Below are 23,150 nucleotides of genomic sequence, written 5' to 3' on the forward strand. Positions count from 1 at the left end.
TTACACTAAATAAAATCTATACTATAAAGGTAAATTGAAACTTAAGATTACGTGCAATATTTACAAAAAAAATTACTATTCTAATTGTTGTCTAGACAGATACTTAACCTACAGTACGGTCTACAGAAACGTAAGGATTAAGCAAAATACTAAGCTAGTTAAGCTAACCTGATTGGAAAACGAAAATTAGAAAAAGACACTAAACGTAAGTGCCATAAAACATCGCATGAAAGCATGAAGCATGAAACATGATCAAATTATTATAAGTTGAAATATCAAAAACTAAAATATTGTACATTTATACACGATAAAACCTAAACTATGTTACACGAAAAATCTATTAACTATGTATTACTATTATGTCACTCAATAGGGAATTTTTAATAGCGTCATCAGTGGCTGTTAATAAATAAAGTTACGTTATTAAAGAATCGGAAAACTGTCTTTTTGTTGCGTTCGCAACATTCTTAAAAATTCCGTTTAATCGCGATCGGGGAAGCTTCAGTATGCCAAAGGGTAGTCGTGCGAAAGGGCATAAGCCGGGTGTGAGTTGTGGGATATGCGAAGATCCGGATAATAGCCTGATGGTGAGTTGCGATGATTGCGGTCGGTGGTTTCACTTTAAGTGCGTAGGTGTCGATGAAGGAATCGAAGATGTAGACTGGAGTTGTTCGTCGTGTGAAACGAAGCGCGCAGCTCAGGGCACATCGTCCCGTGGGGCATCCGTACAGGGTGGAGCAGGAAATATGTCGACTGCAGAACAGCAAAACCAACAGCTCCAACAATTTCAAAGAATGATGGATCAAATGCAAGCTAGGTTTGATCAGCAACAGCATACGTATGAAGAGTTACTGCGTAAGAAGGATCTTGAGATGGAAAAGGCAATAAGCGATTTAAAGCGTCAGTATCTACTGAATTTGGAGCGAAAAGAGCAGCAGATACGGGACGAGCTGAGCGTTCCTGCCATTGTACTTCCTAATGCTAACTCGACATCGTTAGGAACTGAATCTCGTGTCACAGATGACGTATGTTCGGCAATTACGCGGATGGAAAAGCAGCTACAAGATATGGCGAAAAAGCAGGAGTTTGAAACGAAGCGGCTTGACGAGCGATTACAGGCGATGGAAATTGGCATGAGCAGATCTGCTCCAATCAGTGACGGTTTGAATCTTCGTGCGAACCCTTCTTCCGGTAATCAACAGTCGTGTGAACAGTCTGCGATTTCCCTTCACGAACTCAGCAAAAGCCAACTTGCTGCGCGACAAGCGGTAGCGAAAGAGCTTCCCACTTTCTCGGGTAATCCGGAGGAGTGGCCGCTATTTATTGCTACCTACGAGAGTTCCACCAGAATGTGCGGCTTCAGTGACGAGGAGAATCTACTTCGACTGCAGCGCAGCTTAAAAGGAAAAGCTCTTGAAGCGGTACGAAGCCGATTGCTATATCCAGCTGGTCTCGACGGCGTTATTAAAACGCTACGAACATTATTTGGCCGTCCAGAAGTGATCGTCAATTCATTAGCATCGAAGATACGAGAGATGTCAGCACCAAAGACGGAGAAACTTGGAACCTTAATTGACTTCGGAGTTGCAGTACAGAATATGTGCGCGACGATTGTAGCTTGCGGATTAAATGAACATCTGTGCAATTTTGCGCTTCTCCAAGAGCTTGTAGACAGATTGCCGCCGACCATCAAGCTCGACTGGGCTAGACATCGGCAAACGCTAGACACGGTCACTCTTTCGGAGTTTAGTAGTTGGCTTGAAACACTGGTTGAAGCAGCGTGCGTGGTAACGGTTCCATCAGCATTCGGAAATTATGCTAGCAAATCCGACAGGCGAAGTAGGAAGGAGGAAGTGTACTTACACCGTGAATCAAGCAGTCGTTCGGCTTCAGGCTCGCCAGTATCTTCTAAAACAACCCCGAGGAAAAAGTGCGTAATCTGCGACGAAGAATGTCGCAATCCTTGTGAATGCAAAAGATTTCTTGCCATGGACATCCGGGCCCGATGGGCTGCGGTAAAGAATTATAAGTTGTGCCGCAAGTGTCTCGCAAAGCATTTTGGAGCGTGCACTGTAAGGGAAGAGTGCGGAAGGAACGGTTGCTCTTATATGCACCATAAGCTGCTACACGATGATTCCAGATATCCGCGATATTCAAATCCTCAACCTTCAACGTCACAGGCAGACGCAGGAGCTTCTTATGAGAGCTGCAATGCTCACGTTAGCAACGTTGGTAAGGCATTGTTCAGATACATCCCGATACTGATTCACGGACGCAGGAGTTCTATTCGGACATATGCCTTTTTGGATGACGGCTCTTCAGTCACACTGATGGAACATGGTCTTTTGAGCGAGTTAGGGCTCAGTGGAGAATCATATCCCTTGTGCTTAGGATGGACTGCCGATCATCAGCGACAGGAAGTGGGATCCGTGAAACTTGCGTTGGAGGTCTCTGGAATACATGACACGAAACCGTATTGGATTCCGAAGGTTCATACCGTTCAAAGCCTCGCTTTACCACGACAGACTCTTGAGATGGATAAACTAGTAAGTCGGTACAATCATCTAAGAGATTTGCCGTGTGATTCGTACCATAATGTTCGCCCCAGACTTCTTATAGGGATAGATAACTGCCACCTAGGACATGCATTAGATAGCAGAGAAGGCGGAAAACATGAGCCAATTGCTTCTAGAACTCGCCTAGGATGGACAGTCTTCGGACCTTGCTCAACATCTCTTCTGACAGCGCCAAACTTTACGGCCCACCACAGCCTCCATGCTTGCCCGTGCTGCGAGCGACACGATATAGAGCTACACAACACAATAAAAGCTTACTTTTCGTTGGACAGTCTTGGCATAGTGCGTTCGGCCAAACCTCTCCTCTCTAAAGATGATGAGCGAGCAGAACAGCTGTTAAAATCCTTGACACACACGAAAGGCCAACGGTATGAGACGGGACTGCTTTGGCGATTCGACAACGTACAGCTGCCGGATAGTAAATCGATGGCGCTGAAAAGGTTGGAGTGTCTAGAAAAGCGCATGCAGAGAGAACCCGCCCTAGGCGAAGCTTTGAAAGAAAAACTCCAGGATTATCTGAGAAGCGGGTATATCGAAAAGTTAACGGAGAGGCAACTGCTTGAAAAATTCCCACGTGTCTGGTACCTTCCAATATTCCCCGTGATTAATCCCAACAAGCCAGGAAAACTACGTATAGTTTGGGATGCGGCAGCAAAGGTTGCGGGAACCTCATTAAACAGTTTTCTTCTCACCGGACCAGATCAGCTTGCCCCACTTCCTTCTGTGCTACGCCGATTTCGAGAGTTTCGGATTGCGGTTACGGGTGATATTCGTGAGATGTTCCACCAAGTGATGGTAAACAGAAACGACCAACAATGTCAGCGATTTCTTTGGCGAAACGGCGAACAAGATCGACGCCCGGACGTATATGTGATGAAAGTGATGACTTTCGGTGCGACGTGTTCTCCAAGCTGTGCGCAATACGTAAAGAATCACAACGCGTATCGATTCCAGAATCAATTCCCAAAGGCAGCTGATGCTATCATGAAGGACCATTATGTCGACGATATGCTATGCAGTGAAGAATCTGAAGCAGATGCCATTAAGCTGGCAAAAGATGTCCGCTCCATCCACATCGAAGCTGGATTCGAAATACGAAACTGGCTATCGAACTCAAAACGAGTGCTGCGAGAACTGGAGGCGGAACCTGGGGAGAAAAGCTTGAACCTGTTGAGTGAAATGGGAACAGAGAAAGTTCTTGGACTGTGGTGGTGCACCGCAACCGATACGTTCACCTTTAAAGTATCTCCAAGGATCAACGCTGATTTGCTTCAAGGTCGCACTATTCCTACAAAGAGACAGATTCTGAGCACCATGATGATGATCTACGACCCTCTAGGATTGCTGGCTAACTTCTTAATGTTTTTAAAAATCCTACTTCAGGAGATCTGGCGTAGTGGCATTCATTGGGATGATCGCATCCGGGAAGAGCAGTGGCAGAAATGGCAGACATGGTTGCGAGTTTTTCCGCAAGTTGAAAATGTTAGTGTGCCTAGATGTTACCGCAAGGATACCAGCATCTTTGAGCAGAATACGATACAACTGCATGTTTTCGTTGACGCGTCTGAAAACGGATTTGCGGCGGTTGTATATATGCGGTTCGAAGAGAATGGGGTAATAGAATGTGCTCTGGTGGGTGCTAAGACACGAGTAGCGCCTTTACGTTATGTTTCGATCCCCAGGTTAGAACTTCAAGCAGCAGTAATTGGAGCACGGTTGGCAAACGATATCATGGAATCACATAAGCAGAAGCCTGCGCAAAGATTCTTTTGGACAGATTCACGCGACGTTCTTTGCTGGTTAAACTCCGATCACCGTAAATATAGCCCATTGTAGCTGCAAGAGTAAGTGAAATACTGGAGCTAACGGAGCCGAATGAATGGAACTGGATTCCAACGAAACTCAACGTCGCCGATGATGCAACAAAGTGGCAAAAACTACCGGAGCTATCTCCTGCTAGTCGCTGGTTTCGTGGCCCAGATTTTTTGTGGGAACAGAAGGATAAGTGGCCAGTCGTTGGTTCCAAGTTTGATCATACTTCTGAAGAAGAGCGGCCGTATGTATGCCACCACGTCGTAGATTGTGTGTTATTTCGATGGGAGAAGTTCTCCAATTGGATTCGCTTGTTACGTCACGTGGCAGTCGTTAAACGATTTCCTGCAAATTTACTCAAAAAGAGTGCTAAAGAGCCAATTATTACTGGACCGTTGACTAAAGGCGAACTAAGAGAGGCGGAAGTCTACATCCTACAGCTTGTTCAGGGCGAAGCGTTCGCTGCCGAAGTTTCCATGCTAAAAACCCCTACATCTATGCCGTGGAAGAGCGTGTTACCGAAGAGCAGTTCTTTATACAAGCTTACGCCTGTCCTTGCCGATGATGGGTTGCTACGGATGAGTGGCCGTATAGATGCTTGCGAATTAGTAGAGGAATGTAGGAAGCGCCCGATACTGCTGCCTAAGTCCCACCCAGTTACCAACCTTATTATTGCTGACGTACATCAGCGATACTGTCACATGAATCATCAGACCACACTCAACGAGATCCGGCGTAGATTCTATGTACCTCAACTACGTTCAACGTATAACCGAGTACGCGCGCAATGCCAGCTTTGTAAAAATCGCCTTGCTAAACCTGCCGTACCTGAAATGTCTGCACTACCATCCATACGGCTAAAACCATTTTGTCGCCCTTTTTCCTATGTCGGGATAGATTATTTCGGCCCGATGTATGTTACTGTTGGAAGACGAACTGAAAAACGTTGGGGTGTTCTGATCACCTGTCTTAACGTTCGAGCGGTGCACCTAGAAATCGCACATAGCCTCACAACAGATTCATGTATTCTAGCCATCAGAAATTTCATCGCCAGAAGAGGTCCCCCTTTGGAGATAATAAGCGACCGCGGAACGAATTTTGTCGGAGCCAGCCGAGAGTTAAAAGACGCTTTGCAAGAGTTGAACCAGGATAAATTGATCGAACAGTTTGTTACCGTCGACACCAAATGGTCATTTAATCCGCCGGCATCATCGCACTTTGGAGGAGCATGGGAGCGCCTCGTACAATCTGTCAAAAAGGCCATCAAACACCTTCAAGTCACACGTACGCCAACCGATGAACTACTAAAAAATATGTTGGCTGAGATCGAACTAATCATCAATTCTCGCCCATTAACCGAACTGCCCCTAGAGGATGAGTTGTCCTCGCCACTCACCCCGAATGATATCCTCCTTGGATCATCAGACGGCTCTAAGCCCCCGATCGCATTCGACGACAGCAAGTATGCACTGAAGCATACATGGAAGATGTCGCAGGTGTATGCAAACCGATTTTGGAAGCGCTGGATAGCAGAATATCTGCCGACGCTGACCCGAAGGACGAAGTGGTTTGCTCCGGTCAAACCAATCACTGAAGGAGACATCGTCATCATAGTGGACGAGACCCTGCCAAGGAACAGCTGGCCGAAAGGACGAGTGGTTCGTGCGATCCGCTCTAAAGATGGGCAGGTTCGACGTGCCGTTGTACAGACCGTACATGGGATCTTCGAGAGACCCGCGGTGAAACTAGCAGTGTTGGACGTCGGTGCAAATGCAGGTACGTCGAATCGTTGACCTCGAAGTACCGGGGGGAGTGTCACAACCTTCAGTTGTTACGCACCTTCGTCAAAACTACTTTGATGCCGTAGTCCGCCCTTAACGTCAACGAACCGGTGGGATTAACGTCAGTAAATGACAACTCTAAAACGTCACTCGGGAGAAGTAAACACGAAAAAGTGCTTTGTAAGCGAGAAGATAACTAAACCTAAAAGCTAATAATTATTATTGATTAATTGCATTAAAACTGTTTGATTATCGTAAAATTAGTAGAATTGTTTACACTAAATAAAATCTATACTATAAAGGTAAATTGAAACTTAAGATTACGTGCAATATTTACAAAAAAAATTACTATTCTAATTGTTGTCTAGACAGATACTTAACCTACAGTACGGTCTACAGAAACGTAAGGATTAAGCAAAATACTAAGCTAGTTAAGCTAACCTGATTGGAAAACGAAAATTAGAAAAAGACACTAAACGTAAGTGCCATAAAACATCGCATGAAAGCATGAAGCATGAAACATGATCAAATTATTATAAGTTGAAATATCAAAAACTAAAATATTGTACATTTATACACGATAAAACCTAAACTATGTTACACGAAAAATCTATTAACTATGTATTACTATTATGTCACTCAATAGGGAATTTTTAATAGCGTCATCAGTGGCTGTTAATAAATAAAGTTACGTTATTAAAGAATCGGAAAACTGTCTTTTTGTTGCGTTCGCAACAATGGCGAATCACACTTTACGCTATTGTGGAAGCATCTAAACTTTATGCTTATAAAATAAAGTTTTTCCTAACAATATTGCCAACCTTACAATTTTTCGTATGATTGGCAACACTAATTCAGCGAATCCCAAGAAACATTTATGCGCTGATTAAACATTTTAGCAGCCATTATTATTCAGCCATAGCTGAATATGCATCGAATAAAATTTAGGTAAACAATTTTACAATACTTATTCAACCAAAAATGGAGAACTTATACAACCTATTTCGTTTGAGGCAGAACAAACACTTGTTAAGCAATTATATCGTCCTTTATATAACCTCTGTGCGCTTTGTCTCCAGCTTTGCGCAAATTGGTTATTTAAAAACGCGCAAAAGCCTCTATTAAGCTCCATTGCAGCTTCGAAAGCAGCTATTAGCAAGGCCGAAGCTTGTTAAAATCACCAGATTTAGATGTTTAAGAGCTGAAAATAGGTTTTTATTTCTAAAACTAAGCCATAGTTCAACCACAGGTTGAATAAATTGAGCTATAAAAGCGTTTGATCAGTCTGAAATTGTTACTTGGGCAGCTGCTTTCAAAGCTGCAATGGAGCTTAATAGAGGCTTTTGTGTGTTTAAAAAAAAACACTGCGCAAAATAGTTTTAAAAAAATTGGAAACAAGGCGCACAAAGGTTATATAAAGGGTGATATAATTGCTTAACAAATGTTTTTTCTGCCTCAAATGAAATAGGTTGTATAAGTTCTCCAATTTCGGCTGAATAAGGATTGTGTACATAAATTTTATTCGATGCATATTCAGCTATGGCTGAATAATAATGGCTGCTAAAATGTTTAATCAGCGCCAAAAAATTGCCCAGTCTAAACGCACCATTATAGTAATAATAAATCAGAAAGGTAAGCACTCTCGTGTCTCAGTGAGCTGAAAACACTGTTAAAGACAATTTTTTCAAAAATTTATTTTAGTTCCTTCTCTGAATAGTTTGCCCCAACCTCCTGTACACAACTTGGCAGCTTCGCCTGAGTTCAACGCTCAATGGCTCATCACGGGTCTATTTTTAGAGAATTTCGTTTATGTATTTCAACTGGATCGATGACGATTTTTTTTTCTTAACGATATCTTACATCAAAAATAAAGATGAGAAAATTTCAATTATAAAACACGAAGAATAATTATCCAAAAATGTTCACCACTCACTTGCTAATCCGCTTACACATCTAATCCCGTGTTCAACCGTTCAGAGCGAACCCTCCCAGGGCTTCTAGGGGTCAACAATTAACCGGTGGCATGAGTCTTATCGGAGCATAAAATATTCGGGCCCAACAATGCGGAAACAAACTGTTTATGTTAATCAATAGCTCGTGTCTGCCGTCGTCGTCGGTCGGTTGCCGTCGAAAGTTGCACACAACAAAGAAAACCTTTGACTGCGAGTGGGAGCTGCGAGAATTGACTTCTACTTTGCTTCTGAATGTGCTGCATTTAGAGCCCTTGTTTAGGAAGCGATGAATGAAAGCTCATTTCGGTGAGAAGGTGATCCTAATCGGATAATCCCATTCATGAGTACACACTTTATGGCCTCAATTTAGCTTACCCTGCAGCCGTAGTCGGAACAAACATCAATACAGCCGGTTTTGGCAAAAAAATCTGCTGCAGCAGTAGGACATCAGGAGGACTTCAGATCAGATGGACAAGTAAAACGAACAGTGAGTGAAACGGACAGAAAAGTGTGTTTTTGCATTTGCAGCAATCCGGAGCGAAACGAAGCAAAATGTCAAACAAAGTTTGATTCGGTTTATTCTTTTGCTTTCACCAGCAAGAGATTAAAATATGCATGAAATGAAATTGAAATACTTTGACATGTGCTGTATTTGCGGACAAATCGCACCCGACTGCGATTGGGAATGTGAAAGGTGCTATGCTAATATTAGATCTAATTTGTCTCCTTTCATGTAGGTTACATTTGGGTTGAAAAAAGTTCTGAACCAAACAAAAAAGGCCCATTGAAGTTTTCTTGCTTCTCAGTTCGAAGCACTGTTCCGAAGGGTGGACAAAAACAAAGCCAAACTGCAAGCAAAATGAAGGATTTTTCTTGCATCAACATGGCAGCGGACGTGAATCCAGCGATAATAAAAAAAAATTCCCCTAACGGCTAGCTTCTGTGTGGCATAATGCTGTTTGCTGGGAGGTTCCGTCTCTGAATCGAGATGCTAGTGCATCGATAAACATGAACATGCAAGGGGAAAGGTTTTTCTCGTGAATTACCCACACTGATGTAGCACAGATATCCGCAAAACTAAATTTAGATTGCCCACACGAGACATAGAGCAAGGATGCTTGCGAAAGCCTCCGTCTTCGATTTCACATGCATATAAATCATTTAGCGTTGGACAATCGATAAACCACAGAAGCAATTGAAATAAAATTGAATGATGGGTGCAAATTAATTTCCTATCCTTCCGTCAACCGCATAATTTTGGATATGTTGTAACCCGGGCACAGCTTGACAGCATTTCAATGGGACACATGGGGCGCAAAAGGGATCTATTTCCTTGCTCAGCAGGACGGCACCTTCGTTTGGACGTTTGCTCGGGAAACAATTTGTTCTCTCACTGATCTGTCGCTTTCGAAGGCCCATTCTTCTGTATCGAGAGATCGAGACGGACCGTTAGTTCCGTTAACGCAAGACTCACGTCATACTCTAGTGCCATGCTGAGCAAATTAAATTTTTTCACTGCCAAAATATTTACCTTTTGCACTGCCAATTTAAATAATTGATTGGATTGATATTGATCAATCATAATTTTGTAATTGTAATTGTAAAACGTTTAGTTCTAAATTTATAACCCTTCTACCACTATTGGAACTTACAATCGAAGACACTAAACTGTTCGTATTATAATGTGATCAATCAATAAATCGAACCACTTGTGTACCTCAACAACAGGGAGTTTGTGGAACTATTCAGTTTAATAATTGAATCTTTTCTTATGATTAAATCTGTAAACAGTCACTGTGCGTATGTGTGATGATGTGACAAAAACATTTAGCTTTGTTGTCCGGCATAAAAACTTAAAGAATTTTGTCCCAGCTTGCTAAGACCGTCAAACTTTGTTTGTAGACTTTGCACTTGAATTTAATTGCATAGTCTTAAGTGAACAAATTGAAAGTTTTGAATGTCGTAAATACCTGTAAATACTATACAATTATTTTAGTTACAAAATCACACATTTTTCTCCATTTTTATTCAATGAACGTTCGACACGTGGATTCTGACGAACAGACAAAAACGAACCCCCGCGTCGTTGTTACAAATTACCCAATTGACTCTGGTGCGTACCGGCGGCGGCGACTGCCACTGTCGTCACCACCACCAGCACCAGCTGCTGCTGTCCGGCAGCGCGCGTTCGCGGCACAGTCCCGCCGCGATCCTTCAGCTAAACTTATTCAATGGTAGGTACTACCAAGCCTCGGCAATGCCTCTCCGCAAACCCGACCGCAATCGCTTCGCAGGCCCAGATCGAACCCTCATCACGGCTTTTCGGATGCGGCGCGCTAGAATCGATTACAATAAATTGAAGCCCGGGCGATGAAAGAACATCCCGAGCCACTTCTCCGCACCGTTTGCCCAATGATAAATGATTAGTTTTATTCGATTTGTTCCCTCCCGGGTGCCCGGGATGTGCAGGCGAAGGGACATCACTTAAACATTAAACAAACAGAACGGCTGCCAACGTTTTCGTGGTTGCATTCGTGGTCGGGAATGTGAAAGAGACTCTTTTCAGAAGGCAACCCAAAACCATTCGGAAAACGTGCGTACTCAAATTTATATTATTTATGGATTTCGATTTCGAGACTCCGTGCCGTCATCGACGAGTGCTGCGAGCGAAACGATAAAGCCGCAGCCCGAAAGCGGTCCCTTTCCAATCGCTGCCGTGCCGAGAACAGGCTCGAGGATTCTTTTGTTGTTCCTCTCATATACCGCAGTAGTCTTGATTAAAAACTATGACAATAACAATTCCTGGAAAGCGCGCGCTCCTTAAAATCCTGTACAGCAGGCCGAAATCCTGAGCACCCGAATTGTGGCAGCCGTCAAAGTTACGTGGCTTGCTGCGATCGCGCAACCACATTTGATCAGGTAGATAGCGTCGAAGAAGACTGGAAAAAGGACGCTACTTTTCCATCCCACCTCTCACCGGTACTTCAGATTGTTTGCTAAAAATTTCGAGAAAAAAACCAGAACAAGGAAAAATGACAATTTATGATCCAATTTTTGATTCGCTTTCTGCTGAAAATGGAATTTCGACACAATAAAAGGCAAGCGACGCAAAAAGATTCATCGATCATTCGATGCTCGTTGGGTTTTCTAGGACAATAGCCACCGGTTCGGCTAGACAAAGAGGCAGCCAGAGTGTGCTAGGCTGTCAAATTCTGACCGACGCATTCCTTTTTTTCCGTCGCGCTGAAGTTGCAATAAAACCATCATTCGACTCATATTGTCCGCTGTCGGTCGCAAAATTTGGGACTGGGGTTTCCTGGAACCGACGGTGAAGCTAACGCGGCAACGACGATCGATCAATTCGTTTTGGACAGATTTCGATGAGTGCAAAATGCAATCAGTGCCGAGTATTGTGCGATTGCCGAAAGACTTACTTTCACCCTGCACTTGACGTAATCCGTCACAATTAGGCCAGTCGTCTGGAGGCTTTCTCGGGAGGCAGGCTGTCTGTCTTGTGGGCTTCTTTCGCGCCTCAAGATGTCTGTCAAGGGTTTATGATGAATCGTTCCGCCGAAGAGGATGCTAGATTAGGATGGTAATAATGGTATATTGTACTGTCGAAGAATGGTGAACAAGATTATTGTACTTCGTTTAAGGATTTTTGTAATGGGCCATCGAAACCACGTTCTGCGCTGTACGAGGCAAATACCCCGAAAAAGTTTTTCAAAATAACTTTCATTTCATTTAAACTATGGCATATACAACGTACGGATTCATGCTGTCCAAATAAGTAACTTCGCGGCTCCAGGTGTAAAAAGTTTCTTTGGCGTAGCGGTCGTACGGGAGCATATAAAGTCAGCTGTTCCAGCAACGTCGGGCAGTCGATATGTTTCGCAGCAAAAACTGCTTGTGCGATTCGTCGTCTCAACTTCAGCGGTTGAATACCAAGGAGTCGGCAGCGGTTCTCGTAGGGCGGCAAATTAAGCGGATCGGTCCATGGGTGACGGCGAAGGGCGTAGTGGATGAACTTTTTCTGAACCATTTCGATTCGGCGATACCAATTAGCATGAAAAGGACACCTGATAACAGAACTAGTTTCGAGGATCGAGCTCACTAGCGAGCAGTATAATGATTTTAGGCACAGTGGGTCACGAAACTCATCAGCTATCTTGAAAATGAAAATGCCAGCTGCCGGTTGGCCCTCGAGATAATGCTGTCGTAGTGATTTCTGAATGCAAGTTCATTGTCTAACAGTACTCCCAAATATTTTATACACTGAACTCGGAGTAGCTGGTGGCCGGAAATAGTGTAACCATCTCCAACAGGCGTACGTCTTCTATAAAACGAGATCACATTGCACTTCTCGATGCTTAGCGTTAAGCGGTTTGCAGCATACCAATTCACGAACATGTTCAAATAACCCTGCAGCTCCAAACAGTCGCTTAGGAACGTAATGGCTTTAAATTTTTTTGTGTCGTCCGCATAAAACAGTCGATAGCCATGTGGAAGCACAAGTGAGATATCGTTTGCAAAAATCAGAAAAAGCAGCGGGCTCAAGTTGCTGCCTTGTGGGACTCCAGATTGATTGGAAAAGCAGCTGGAGACAGACGATCCGTTTCTGACAGAAATCCTCCTGTTTGTCAGGTAAAATCTAAACCAGCAGACGGCATCCGCAGATACACCAAGTCGCTCCATTTTTCCAAGTAGTATTCCGTGGTCTACTCGATCGAAAGCAGCCTTCAGGGTCAAGATAAATGGCGTCGGTTTGAATGCCAGATTCCAGACTTTGCAAACAGCGGGATATAAACTGCATCAGATTTGTGGTCAGTGGTCACCGATCTTTTCGAAAAAAACCCGTGCTGGTCAGCGTCAATATAAATTTTACATCAAGCAGATAAAACGTCATTTACGATGGTTTCAAATAATTTTGAACAAGCGCACATGGACGTGATCCCGCGATAGTGAGTAATGTCCGTTCGTCGCCTTTTTTGTGTATTGGAAACAGATAGGAAAATTTCCAACGGTCAGGAAATATGCGCTACTGTATTGACGTATCAAAAAGTTTCGCAATTGGCGAACTAAGCACGTTACTGCATCGTTTCAGAACAACAGAAGGGATACCATCCGGACCAGTTGCGTAAGAAGTTTTCAGTTTACCCAAAGCAGCTTTTTCGACGTCCGCGTTTATATGTGGCAAACTCGAACGAAAAAATATCATGTGGTACTATGTTACAGGCTTCTTCTATTTGTGAAGTGGAGGCGATGGAATCATTGAATACCTGTTTGAACTGCTCGGCAAATAGATTACATTTTTCGCGTTCATTGTTGGCGATACAATCTTCCAAGAACATAGACGATGGAAAGCCACTTTGTTTTCGCTTTCTATTCATGAACGACCAGAATTGTTTAGGTTGCATGCGAAGATTGATTTGAATACGAGTCACATCTCGGTTATATAAATAACGATTGCTTGCAATATTGAATTGGTTTTTGAAATATGGTGAGCGATGGCAGCAATATTTTCGCAGCGCTGCTGACCGCAAACGCTTAAGCGAACGTAGACGTGCATTGGTCCATGCTGGTTTCCGCGGCGGTGCACATACCGGGACTGCTCGATTGATGATGTTTTCGATGGCACTGGTAAAACCACACACCGCGGCGTCGACACTGCAGGAAGCTTCTAAAAGGGCATCCCAATTAACCTCTGAGAAAGCTGCGTTGAGTTCAGTATAGTCAGCACGACGAAAGTTCAAAATAGAGTTTTGTGACAGCTGGTCATACATCACTGGCAGAGGGAGACTGAGCGACACGGTAATAGCAGGATGAACAGCTTCTAGGTTGACCGACCAGTGGCTCATGTGCAGTGGATATATCACAATTTTGTACTGCTAATTCGTTCGCAAGAATCAAATCCAACATGCGACCAACATCCCGATTCAAAATAGTATTGATTTGAGTCAGCCCATGTAAACAGAAACTATCTAACAATACGCAGCAGCAAACCGGCAATTGTGAATTTAACATGTTTACTGACGGTAAACCATTGTCCGAAATGAACCAGTTCAAACCAGATTGATTGTAATCACCGAACCAGTAACGCTAGCCTTTGGGAATCAGTACGCGATAACACAGATCCAATTGATTCCACATGCTGTTGAATGAGCTGAGAATCGGGTTTTCGATCAGGGGGCAAATATATAACGCCAACGCTGATGACCGAGCACGATGTTTCTATAATCACCAACGGGGTAACAAACTGACAGCTCCCATATACAAAAAAACGTACCTCGAAATGCTGGTTCCTGGTTCCGCTACTAACCTTTGAGTGTGGTGAATAACTCGAAATGAGAACATTGCATGAATTTTCATGCAATACGCGTGCAAATTTTGTCTTTCAGTATACTATTTAGAAACTATTGTTTCACTCAAGACCGTGAAAAAATGTCGGCATGGACCGACAATTCCAAAATCATCGTCGTAAATGCTTATTGCAACAAAGTTGATCTACCTTTTCATTCTACTTTTTTCGTTGAAATCTGCGTAAACAGATACAGAACGTTTGAAGCATGAACCTACAAAAAGGCATTTGTGCAAACGAAAACCAAAACAAGTAAAAGATTGTTTTTCTACATATGCTGGTTGGTACTGCAAGAAATTTCCACTCGGTTTGTTTACGCTTGTATATTTGCCGTGTGATGGATTAAGTAAATCTTATCTGCTTACGACTTCCATCTTAATTACATAATTATAAACAAATACAACAAAGAATAAAAGCTATCGATTTAAATCAGCAAGATAAATGTGCAATTTTGTAATACGCGCATTTCAAATGTAATACAAGATGAGCTTTTGCTTCCATAACTGATGCTACAAAAGTGAACGTTTTCCTATAAAAATAATGCATCACTTATTATGGACGACCCGAAAATGCGATTGCAGCGCTGCTCACAACACTGGTAGCAGTTACGGGAAACATGCTCTGAACTGTCATTATAATAGATAGATAGATAATAGATAGATAGTAGATAATCACCCATAGCTGTTCGAGAGTGTCGAAGATATGAGCAGGATCAATGCGGCAGTTTAGCTTCATGGAGACAGCTAGGATCAGTACACCTTCACCGCGAGCTTTACGGCTGTTCAGGTGAGAGCGGTCATTCCGGAATACATTATACTGACTCCCAAATAGTTGCGTGGAGAATATGTGGTCGTCAAGGCAGGTTTCGGTCAGAATCCTACTGTTTCAACCAGCTGTTGAAAATTTCTACTTGAAATTGATTTGAAATAGCAGTATCCATTGGTCGAGTCGGCAAGCAATTTACCTTCTTAGCCAAATAGGCACATTTGCCATTCAATTCAGTTTTGCAGGGTGTGCAAATAAATATTGCTTTCCCCTGCCCAAACAGCACTTTATGTGCACGGCCGTGGTACCGAGATGCTAGAGCTGCTAGAAAGAGACTTCACCTTTGAAAGAAACGTCAGCACTGGGATCGCGTTCTTGCTGAGGCGGAGAATTGCTTCGAGAGGCACGATACAAGAAGCCTCTTTAATACGTTCAACGGAATCAGGAACCGGACCGTGCCAACTCCTGTTATGTGCTACGACAAGGAGGGGAACCTGATTACCGAAAGATCGGAGGTGGCTAGGCGTTGAAAACAACATTTCGATGCATTGTTGAATGATGAACAAGATGGAGCGGTCAACAGAAACAGGATAACGATTGAGGATGATGGACAAGCTGCGGATCCACCAACTTTGGACGAGGTTAGAAAAGCAGCGAGAGAGCTGAAAAACGGCAAAGCAGCTGGAAAGGACGGAATCTCCGCCAAAGTTTTAAAAGTCGGGAACGAACGGCTGTATTGTGCAATCCATCAGGTTATACTAAAAGTATGGACTAAGGAGGAATTGCATACGGACTGGTTAGAAGGTTTACTATTTACAAAAAGGGCCATCGACTTGAATGCAGAAATTGTCGAAGCATTACTCTCCTCAATTCTGCACACAAAATTCTCTCCCGCATCCTGTTTCTCAGACTGCGGCCGTTGCAGGAAACCTTTATTGGCGGTCTTCGAGAGGGACTGTCCACGACGGACCAAACGTTCACTTTGCGACAGATCCTCGATAAATTCCTGAAATTCAACTTACAGACTCACCATTTGTTTATAGACTTCAAGGCAGCGTACGATTCAGTTAAACGAAATGAGCTGTGGCAGTTTGTTTGTTTGAAGCAAGGTGATGGGCTATCGAATTTGCTGTTCAACATTGCATTAGAAGGTGCTATTCGAAGGGCAGGCGTGCAGGGAAGCGGTACCATCATCACGAAATCTCATATGCTTTTAGGGTTCGCGGACGACATCGATATCATCGGTGTTAACGGCAGAGCTGCGGAAGAAGCGTACACGCATCTTAAGGAGGAAGCTGTGAGGATAGGGCTTATCATAAATTACTCCAAAACAAAATATATGGTGGCTGGTAGAGAGCGTGGTAGCTCTTCGGGTGTTGGAACTGCGGTGGTGATAGATGAAGATACCTTTGAAGTGGTCGACGAATTTGTTTACCTTGGTACGTTAGTGACATGTGACAACGATGTGAGCCGTGAAGTAAAAAGGCGGATAGCGGCTGCCAACAAGGCCTTCTACGGATTACGTAGCCAGCTGAGGTCCCGTAGCCTACAACTCAGTAAAAAGTCGCGTTTTATAAGACGCTAATTCTCCCGGTGGTACTCTACGGCTACGAAGCGTGGACGTTGAAAGAGAGTTCCAGGCAGACCCCGTACCCGTTGGATGAGCGCTGTTTACGAGGATGTTAGAACAGCAGATGTTAGGGGCGACTGGAGAGCGGCAGCCCAAGACCGAGTATTGTGGAGACGGCTCCTGAATTCGGCATGGATTCGATGGAACGGATTGTCGCCGAAAAAGTAAGTAAAGTAAGTAAGAAAAGTGTATCTGACAAATATTTAAAATATCTGGTCAACGAATGTGTTACAGGAAAATAGGATAGGTCTAAGAATATAACTTTGCAGAACTCCAGAAACGATAGGGTGTAAGGAAGAGTATATTTCATCATTAAATACTACTTCGGTTCGTGCAAAAAAATATGATTCGATAGTTTTGCTGCATGATTAAATAAACCATGATAAGATTGCAATTTAGTACACTTTCTTTTATAGGAAATGGCATCAAATGCTTTGGTGCAGTCTTTGTACTACAGTTAGAACGGTAACCGGATTGATGTGTATTAAGTGCATGCGCATTTATTAATTATAAAATTTCATAGCTGTGTTGTGAGGAGTGCTTCACTAACTTCGAATAGTGCACTGAGCTGCTAACAGGTCGCAGATTTTGAATTGCATTTTGACATAATTTTTTTTAATGGGAATTTTTGTTACTTTTTTCATTCACTTGGGCATTCGCTTTTACGGAGATTTTACCTGATAGCGTAGCGTTTATAACATAGTTTTCCATGACATTCCCAAAATAAAAGGTAATGCCGTATGAATAAAAACGTTTGCTTTATTTCAGTACGAGAAAAGCAAAGTAAACAGTTTTATTCATACGGACCATTATCTGAAAATCCACTTCTACTACGTCCATGGCAATTTACCCCAAAAACCTGTAAGATACTGCAAAAGTTCATGGTTCGGAAGTTTTTGTTACCAAGCGAAAAAAATGTTTGTCGTATTTTGTTACTCACTAACTTTATATAACATAGTTTTAAAAAATTTGGTAGATTAATGGTGGAACGCCACAAAAGAGATGATAATGTGGATTAATTGGAAACAGGTATGTAGTTTTCAATTGCATGATGTAAAGAATATTCAAAAAATAACAACATAAATTATTAAACGTTCAGATTCGAAATATAATTGGGTGGTGTAACTGAGGACTTATGCCATTTGGTGGTTTGAATTGGGCGTTACTTCTTAACCTGATCAAAAGTATTTTATTGACCTTTGGTATGTTGTACCTAGGTTCAAGCAGTTTAAAGAAAGAATTAGCATAAAATTAAGATTACCATGAAATGTAAAGTGTCCCGTAGGAGAGTTTCGGCTTACGTGCGTTGGTTAATTGCATTTCGTTTCACCACGCACTCACTCACACAGTAGTAGGCTCAGATTTCATCTGACCACAAATTCACCACCAAGCCCTCCGCAGGCTACTTTGCCGCAGCAGCGCAACGTTCCCTTCCACTGCACGATGCACGGACAACCACGCGGTACAAGGGAGAAACTCGAAAAATGGGAGGAGGCAATGGCATGTTTCACCCTCTTCTTATTTTGGCTATCTTGAGTTCTATCTTTCCATCGATATTCACCCCTAATGTTTTGTATTCATGAGGTTTCCGTTTTGCTCTATTCGTTCGTCCCTTCGCATGACTTGTGCGTATGTTTCAATTAGACGTACAAGAATGTGACAAAAAATCTTTTTACTAGAGAAAAGGATATTGTATTCTGGTCTTTCGGGTCCTTCCTACCCTTCGATATTGTTTGGTTTTGTGTTAAATTTGTTGATTTTTGCTCAAGACTCTTCAGTTTGCAGTCAGATAGCCAAGTGTCAACAACGTGTGCTCTTCGGCTTTCAGTTTAGTTCAGATTAGCATTCGTAAACAAATTGACGTTTCGATAAGCCTCGTGAGGGTTGTGCAAGATCATGTCTGTGAAATCGATTGTGCCACCGCAAACCTATTCTCGTTTGTTTCGGCCCTGGGATGTTTCGGAAGGAAAGGATAATCCCAGCCCCAGCAAGGCTAGTGAATGTGGCAGTGATAAAGTGATTAAGCGTGAACCGTTTGATGTCTCAGCTGGGTCACGGCTGGAAATGGGAAGTCCTGTTTGCTCAGAATCCAAGTCACCTTTGCTGAGTCCGGTTAAGTTTCCCCTAGCTGAAACGCCGGAATTAGATACTGTCGGAGCATTTCTGGGCCATCCAGCGGATCTGGCTTCGTACTATTACTACTGCAGTCAACAGAAGTTAGGAATGGAGTTTCTACCAGCTGGTATAAACCTGGCGGGACTGCCGATTGATCCTCTCACCTATGAACAGATGGAACAGGAGTATATCCGTGTACTTAGTGAGGACGCCAAGGCCAAGCTGCTCAGCAGTCGAAAACAACGTCCAAAGAAATTCAAGTGCCCCCACTGCGATGTGGCCTTTTCCAATAATGGTCAACTGAAAGGACACATTCGGATTCATACCGGTAAGTTGACAGCTTCGAGTTGATTAACAATGCGAAGGGACTAATGATTTCGTTTTCTGTTCTCATTTATTTAGGCGAACGACCATTCAAATGTGATGAACCAACCTGTGGTAAAACATTTACCCGGAACGAGGAACTTACCCGCCATAAGCGCATCCACACCGGAATCCGTCCCTATGCTTGCCAGACCTGCGGCAAAAAGTTCGGCCGGCGGGATCATCTGAAGAAGCATACGAAAACTCACATGCCTCAGGAACGATATACGTACGGATTGGCGCCGGCGGCCATGCTGATGCCGATGTATACGGCCGCTTCGCATCTGTACGGGTACTAGCTCGGAGTAGCCGGAGCTTGAACGTGGATCTGTCCAGTGATAGTATATTTGGGACCAGTGAATATTAGTTAAGTTAGTTGTACAGAACCTGTTTTTGGTTGGATAAAACAGAATTTATGACTGATGTATTTTTGTAAAAAATATTACGGTAAAGAGTTTCTATTATTTTTAAATTGGAAGAAAATACAAATACTTTTACGAAAAAAAAAAGTTTTTTTTAAAGCATGTAGGTATTACTGGATTTTATGATTATTCTTAGACCATTGTTTCAGCCTCACATCTACCCCCGTTGTTTTCCCACTTATTTGGCAGCCCAATTCCATTTGCGATTAAACTGCTTCTCGTTGCTTTTAGGTTTCATCTTTGTCATCTTTGGCAGACTAAAGATGCCGATTAGAATCTGCACATGTACACCTATTTAGACAGATTAAAAATTGCGGAACATACATTCCTTGGTGAAACAATTCTTCAAGTTCCAGTAGGAGTTAATTATACGAAAACTGTACTTTGTCATATGCAAAATTTCTTTTGTCTATCATGGACAGTTAGTAGTTGCTTACAAAAATCTATACATGTTTTCTTTGACTCGTGTGCAAAAGAGTTTCAACTCCTACAGAAAGGTGGAAATAGTTTAAATCACAGCTCAAAATTTGAAGTATTTACTCCATGCCAAATTCTATATTGTTCTGATTAAGTGCCGAATCGCACTTTTGCCCCATCAGTGGGGTAAAAGTGCGAATATCGCGGGGCAAAAGTGCGAAGTTTAATTCCATGAAATTAGCACAGCAGTAGCTAACAAAACCATGATATCTTCAATCTGCGATGTATTTTGGTAAAGAACATTCTTAATTTGCACCTTTCCAATTTTCCGCTGACGTCCTGCAGCCTCCACCAGATCGAAACTTTACCAAAGGTTGTTTTTTGTTTCACCAACGGATGGACACTGTTTTCCTTCGGTCGGCATCTGTAGTAGAGCACACAGTTTTCGGCAGATCTTCTACTTCTAGTATCTGTAATATAGTATGTACCTAAAACTGTATATAATTAAGTTTTCATGACGATAGATTTTACAATATACGGAAGGTACGGTGGACGAAAGTAATACAACAAAGAGTCGATAGAATCTAACTGATCGAGACCAAACATGACGAGGAAAGAGCGGAAAATGAGGGTCATATGAAGCAATGCTTAAGAAGTTGTGTTCCGCAATCTTTTATCCAAGCTAGGGGATTTCATGGAACGAACCAAGCTGTAATCTGAGCTTTACAGCCGGAGTCGAACCCGCTCCTTCCACCAGGACATGTGGCTCGCCGGTGGTAATGATCCTTTGAACCATAGAGGTGTTGAGAATCGCGGCTAACACGCTAACAGACGAACAGCGTCACGCGCAGTACCTTGTAAGTCGCAAGGACTTGCATAGCGTCGTCGTCCCGTCAGTAAAATGAGTTAGATTCTCGGTCCATGAACTGCACTTTTACCCCGTCAGTAAATTGAACTTTTGCCCCGCTAGGCGCTTGGCGGGGTTTGATCAAATTACGGAAAAGCGCAAAATATTTTGTAAATTCTTCTAACCGCAATTTCAAGAGAGATATCTGAGTGATGTAAAACGCTGCTACCATTTATCAACAAGTAATATCCTCCTGTTTATATCCTGTTTTCCGTATAACGAAATATTACATCAAAACCGTTCTAAAATAACATTTACCAATAATTCAGCAACTATGCTTCGTTAACAGCAAGTGTTTACGATAGATTTAAGCTGTCAAAGTTAGTCACCCATCCATGCCAATGTAGTCAATTTACTCGGAATCTGCACTGATAAATCATTGAATCGCACTTTTACCCCTCCTTACTCTATATGTCTCATATATATAACTTTGTGAAATTTTGCTCGGCTGAGACGGTACTGTCACATGAATCAAAATTGAGTCAAAGCGATCAACAGATTCTCTCCGTCATATTAAAAGAAGGTGGAAAATCAAGAGTATTGTTTTTTGAAAAAATAGTCAAAAGTAGTGGTTTTCGTACATTATCTTCTCGTCGATAACGAAGAGGTATTCTAGAATATTAATGTCAAATAATCCTTTGAGTGTATTTCGCATCAAAGTTGGGTCTAATGCTGTCACTATGATGGAAAATAAACGAAGACTCATCCCACACTCTACAGGCGAGAAGTGTAGAATTCCTCTCGTGCCAAAAATGAAGCAGTGGCTGCTATCATTCGTTTAAAAACTCGAAATAAAGTATAGATTGTGTTTCGCTATGACGAAGAGGATCAGCCACCCTAATATTAGGTCACAAATGTCCAACCTTTTTTTGGAATTTTGTCTGATTGGCATTTGTTTTATTTCAATGATTGTAAGAGCCGACCATTGAACAATTACCTTTGAAAGAATTAAGATCTTTAAGAACCTAATGATTGATTCGGCAACGTGCAATTTTCTTTCATTTTCACGCACATTTTCTCAAAACTGATTGCTTTCCGCTTTATTTTAACTCGGAGCTTCCCACCCGAAAAGGCAGCTGACCCAGCAAGCGCACATCGCCGTCTAAGGGTTTTTTTCCTCACCACAATTTTTCCATTTCTTCACTCAAAACCACTATAAAGGGAAAACCCCTTTGGTAATCATTTTACTAGAACCCGCCCGGGGGTAAAATTTCCACGGTGCGACTCACTCAGAATCGATGAATTCTAAAAGGAAAATTGCGAACTCATCCAAGCGTTGAAAGCGATATAAATGTACGAATCGGGCAAGTTAGAGCTGACGAAAATCAAACGCGAGGGGTGAGAAAACCACCCCAAACAAGGGTAGTAGATGGCGGAAGAAAAATAGGCGATCCTGGTATGCAACCACAACAGCCGGCGTGGCGTACCCACTGACTGGCTGGAAGGCCGGAAAACGAGAATTCAGTGCGCGGAGGCCATAACGAGGCAGTGAAAGTTATGTTAGGGGCAACTCCGTGGGTTTCTCGCTTGCCACAACGAACGCCACGCCGCGCCGCGCCGTCAATTGAATACTGCACATAGACAGGCACATGGCCGGCAGCAGGGGAACCTGTTAACACTCCTCCCGACGCGACGCGACGGCTTGGTGGCCTTTTAATCCATGCGTATATTCTCGTTGTGATACGATAACGGAACAAGCGGGATTGACATCAGTAAGGGGTGTTATATTGAAAAGTTAGTCAAATAAGAATACATATGCAAATCTATTAAATTTTCCAATGAAAAATCAAATTTTGAAGTTTGAACAGAAAATTAAAATAATAACGAAAATTCAGGAAAGGCAGTAAACATATTTCCAGACTCTCCTGCAATGAAAATGTCGCTTTTCAAGCCACAAGTACAGATAGCACACGTAATCGAATATTTCCCGGATATCCGGCTATTTAAATTGAGTCAAAATGGTCGGACCTTGGCCTTGTCATCCACCATCAGGCAAACGAAGTTCGTCAGCATTGTCGTGTACAGCTTCCGGGATCGTATTTTTTTTTATTG

At 42.7% G+C, this 23,150-nt stretch overlaps 3 protein-coding genes across 3 annotated transcripts in view; 2 read left to right on the top strand and 1 right to left on the bottom strand.

The window, feature by feature from the left end:
* The window catches only part of LOC128745208 (uncharacterized), a 308,635-nt gene that overhangs the window by 107,783 nt on the left and 177,702 nt on the right, over window positions 1-23,150 (bottom strand). The window lies entirely within an intron of this gene.
* On the top strand, window positions 507-4,321 carry LOC128735162 (uncharacterized). The gene is made up of 2 exons (XM_053829660.1): window positions 507-4,190; window positions 4,259-4,321. Exons 1-2 carry the CDS (start codon window positions 507-509, stop codon window positions 4,319-4,321), a joined length of 3,747 nt encoding a protein of 1,248 aa, XP_053685635.1.
* LOC128735172 (transcription factor Sp6) lies at window positions 18,771-19,651 on the top strand. The gene is made up of 2 exons (XM_053829670.1): window positions 18,771-19,317; window positions 19,392-19,651. Exons 1-2 carry the CDS (start codon window positions 18,771-18,773, stop codon window positions 19,649-19,651), a joined length of 807 nt encoding a protein of 268 aa, XP_053685645.1.

This window comes from Sabethes cyaneus, chromosome 1, assembly GCF_943734655.1.
Source record: "Sabethes cyaneus chromosome 1, idSabCyanKW18_F2, whole genome shotgun sequence".
Lineage (NCBI taxonomy): Eukaryota > Metazoa > Arthropoda > Insecta > Diptera > Culicidae > Sabethes > Sabethes cyaneus.

Excerpts from the sequence above, each read along its gene's own strand:
- LOC128735172 (XM_053829670.1), top strand. The coding sequence starts at position 18,771 with ATGTCTGTGAAATCGATTGTGCCACCGCAAACCTATTCTCGTTTGTTT. Across the intron at positions 19,318-19,391 it reads ACACATTCGGATTCATACCG|GCGAACGACCATTCAAATGT; the intron begins GTAAGTTGACAG and ends TCATTTATTTAG.
- LOC128735162 (XM_053829660.1), top strand. The coding sequence starts at position 507 with ATGCCAAAGGGTAGTCGTGCGAAAGGGCATAAGCCGGGTGTGAGTTGT. Across the intron at positions 4,191-4,258 it reads TGCGGTTCGAAGAGAATGGG|GTTAGAACTTCAAGCAGCAG; the intron begins GTAATAGAATGT and ends TTCGATCCCCAG.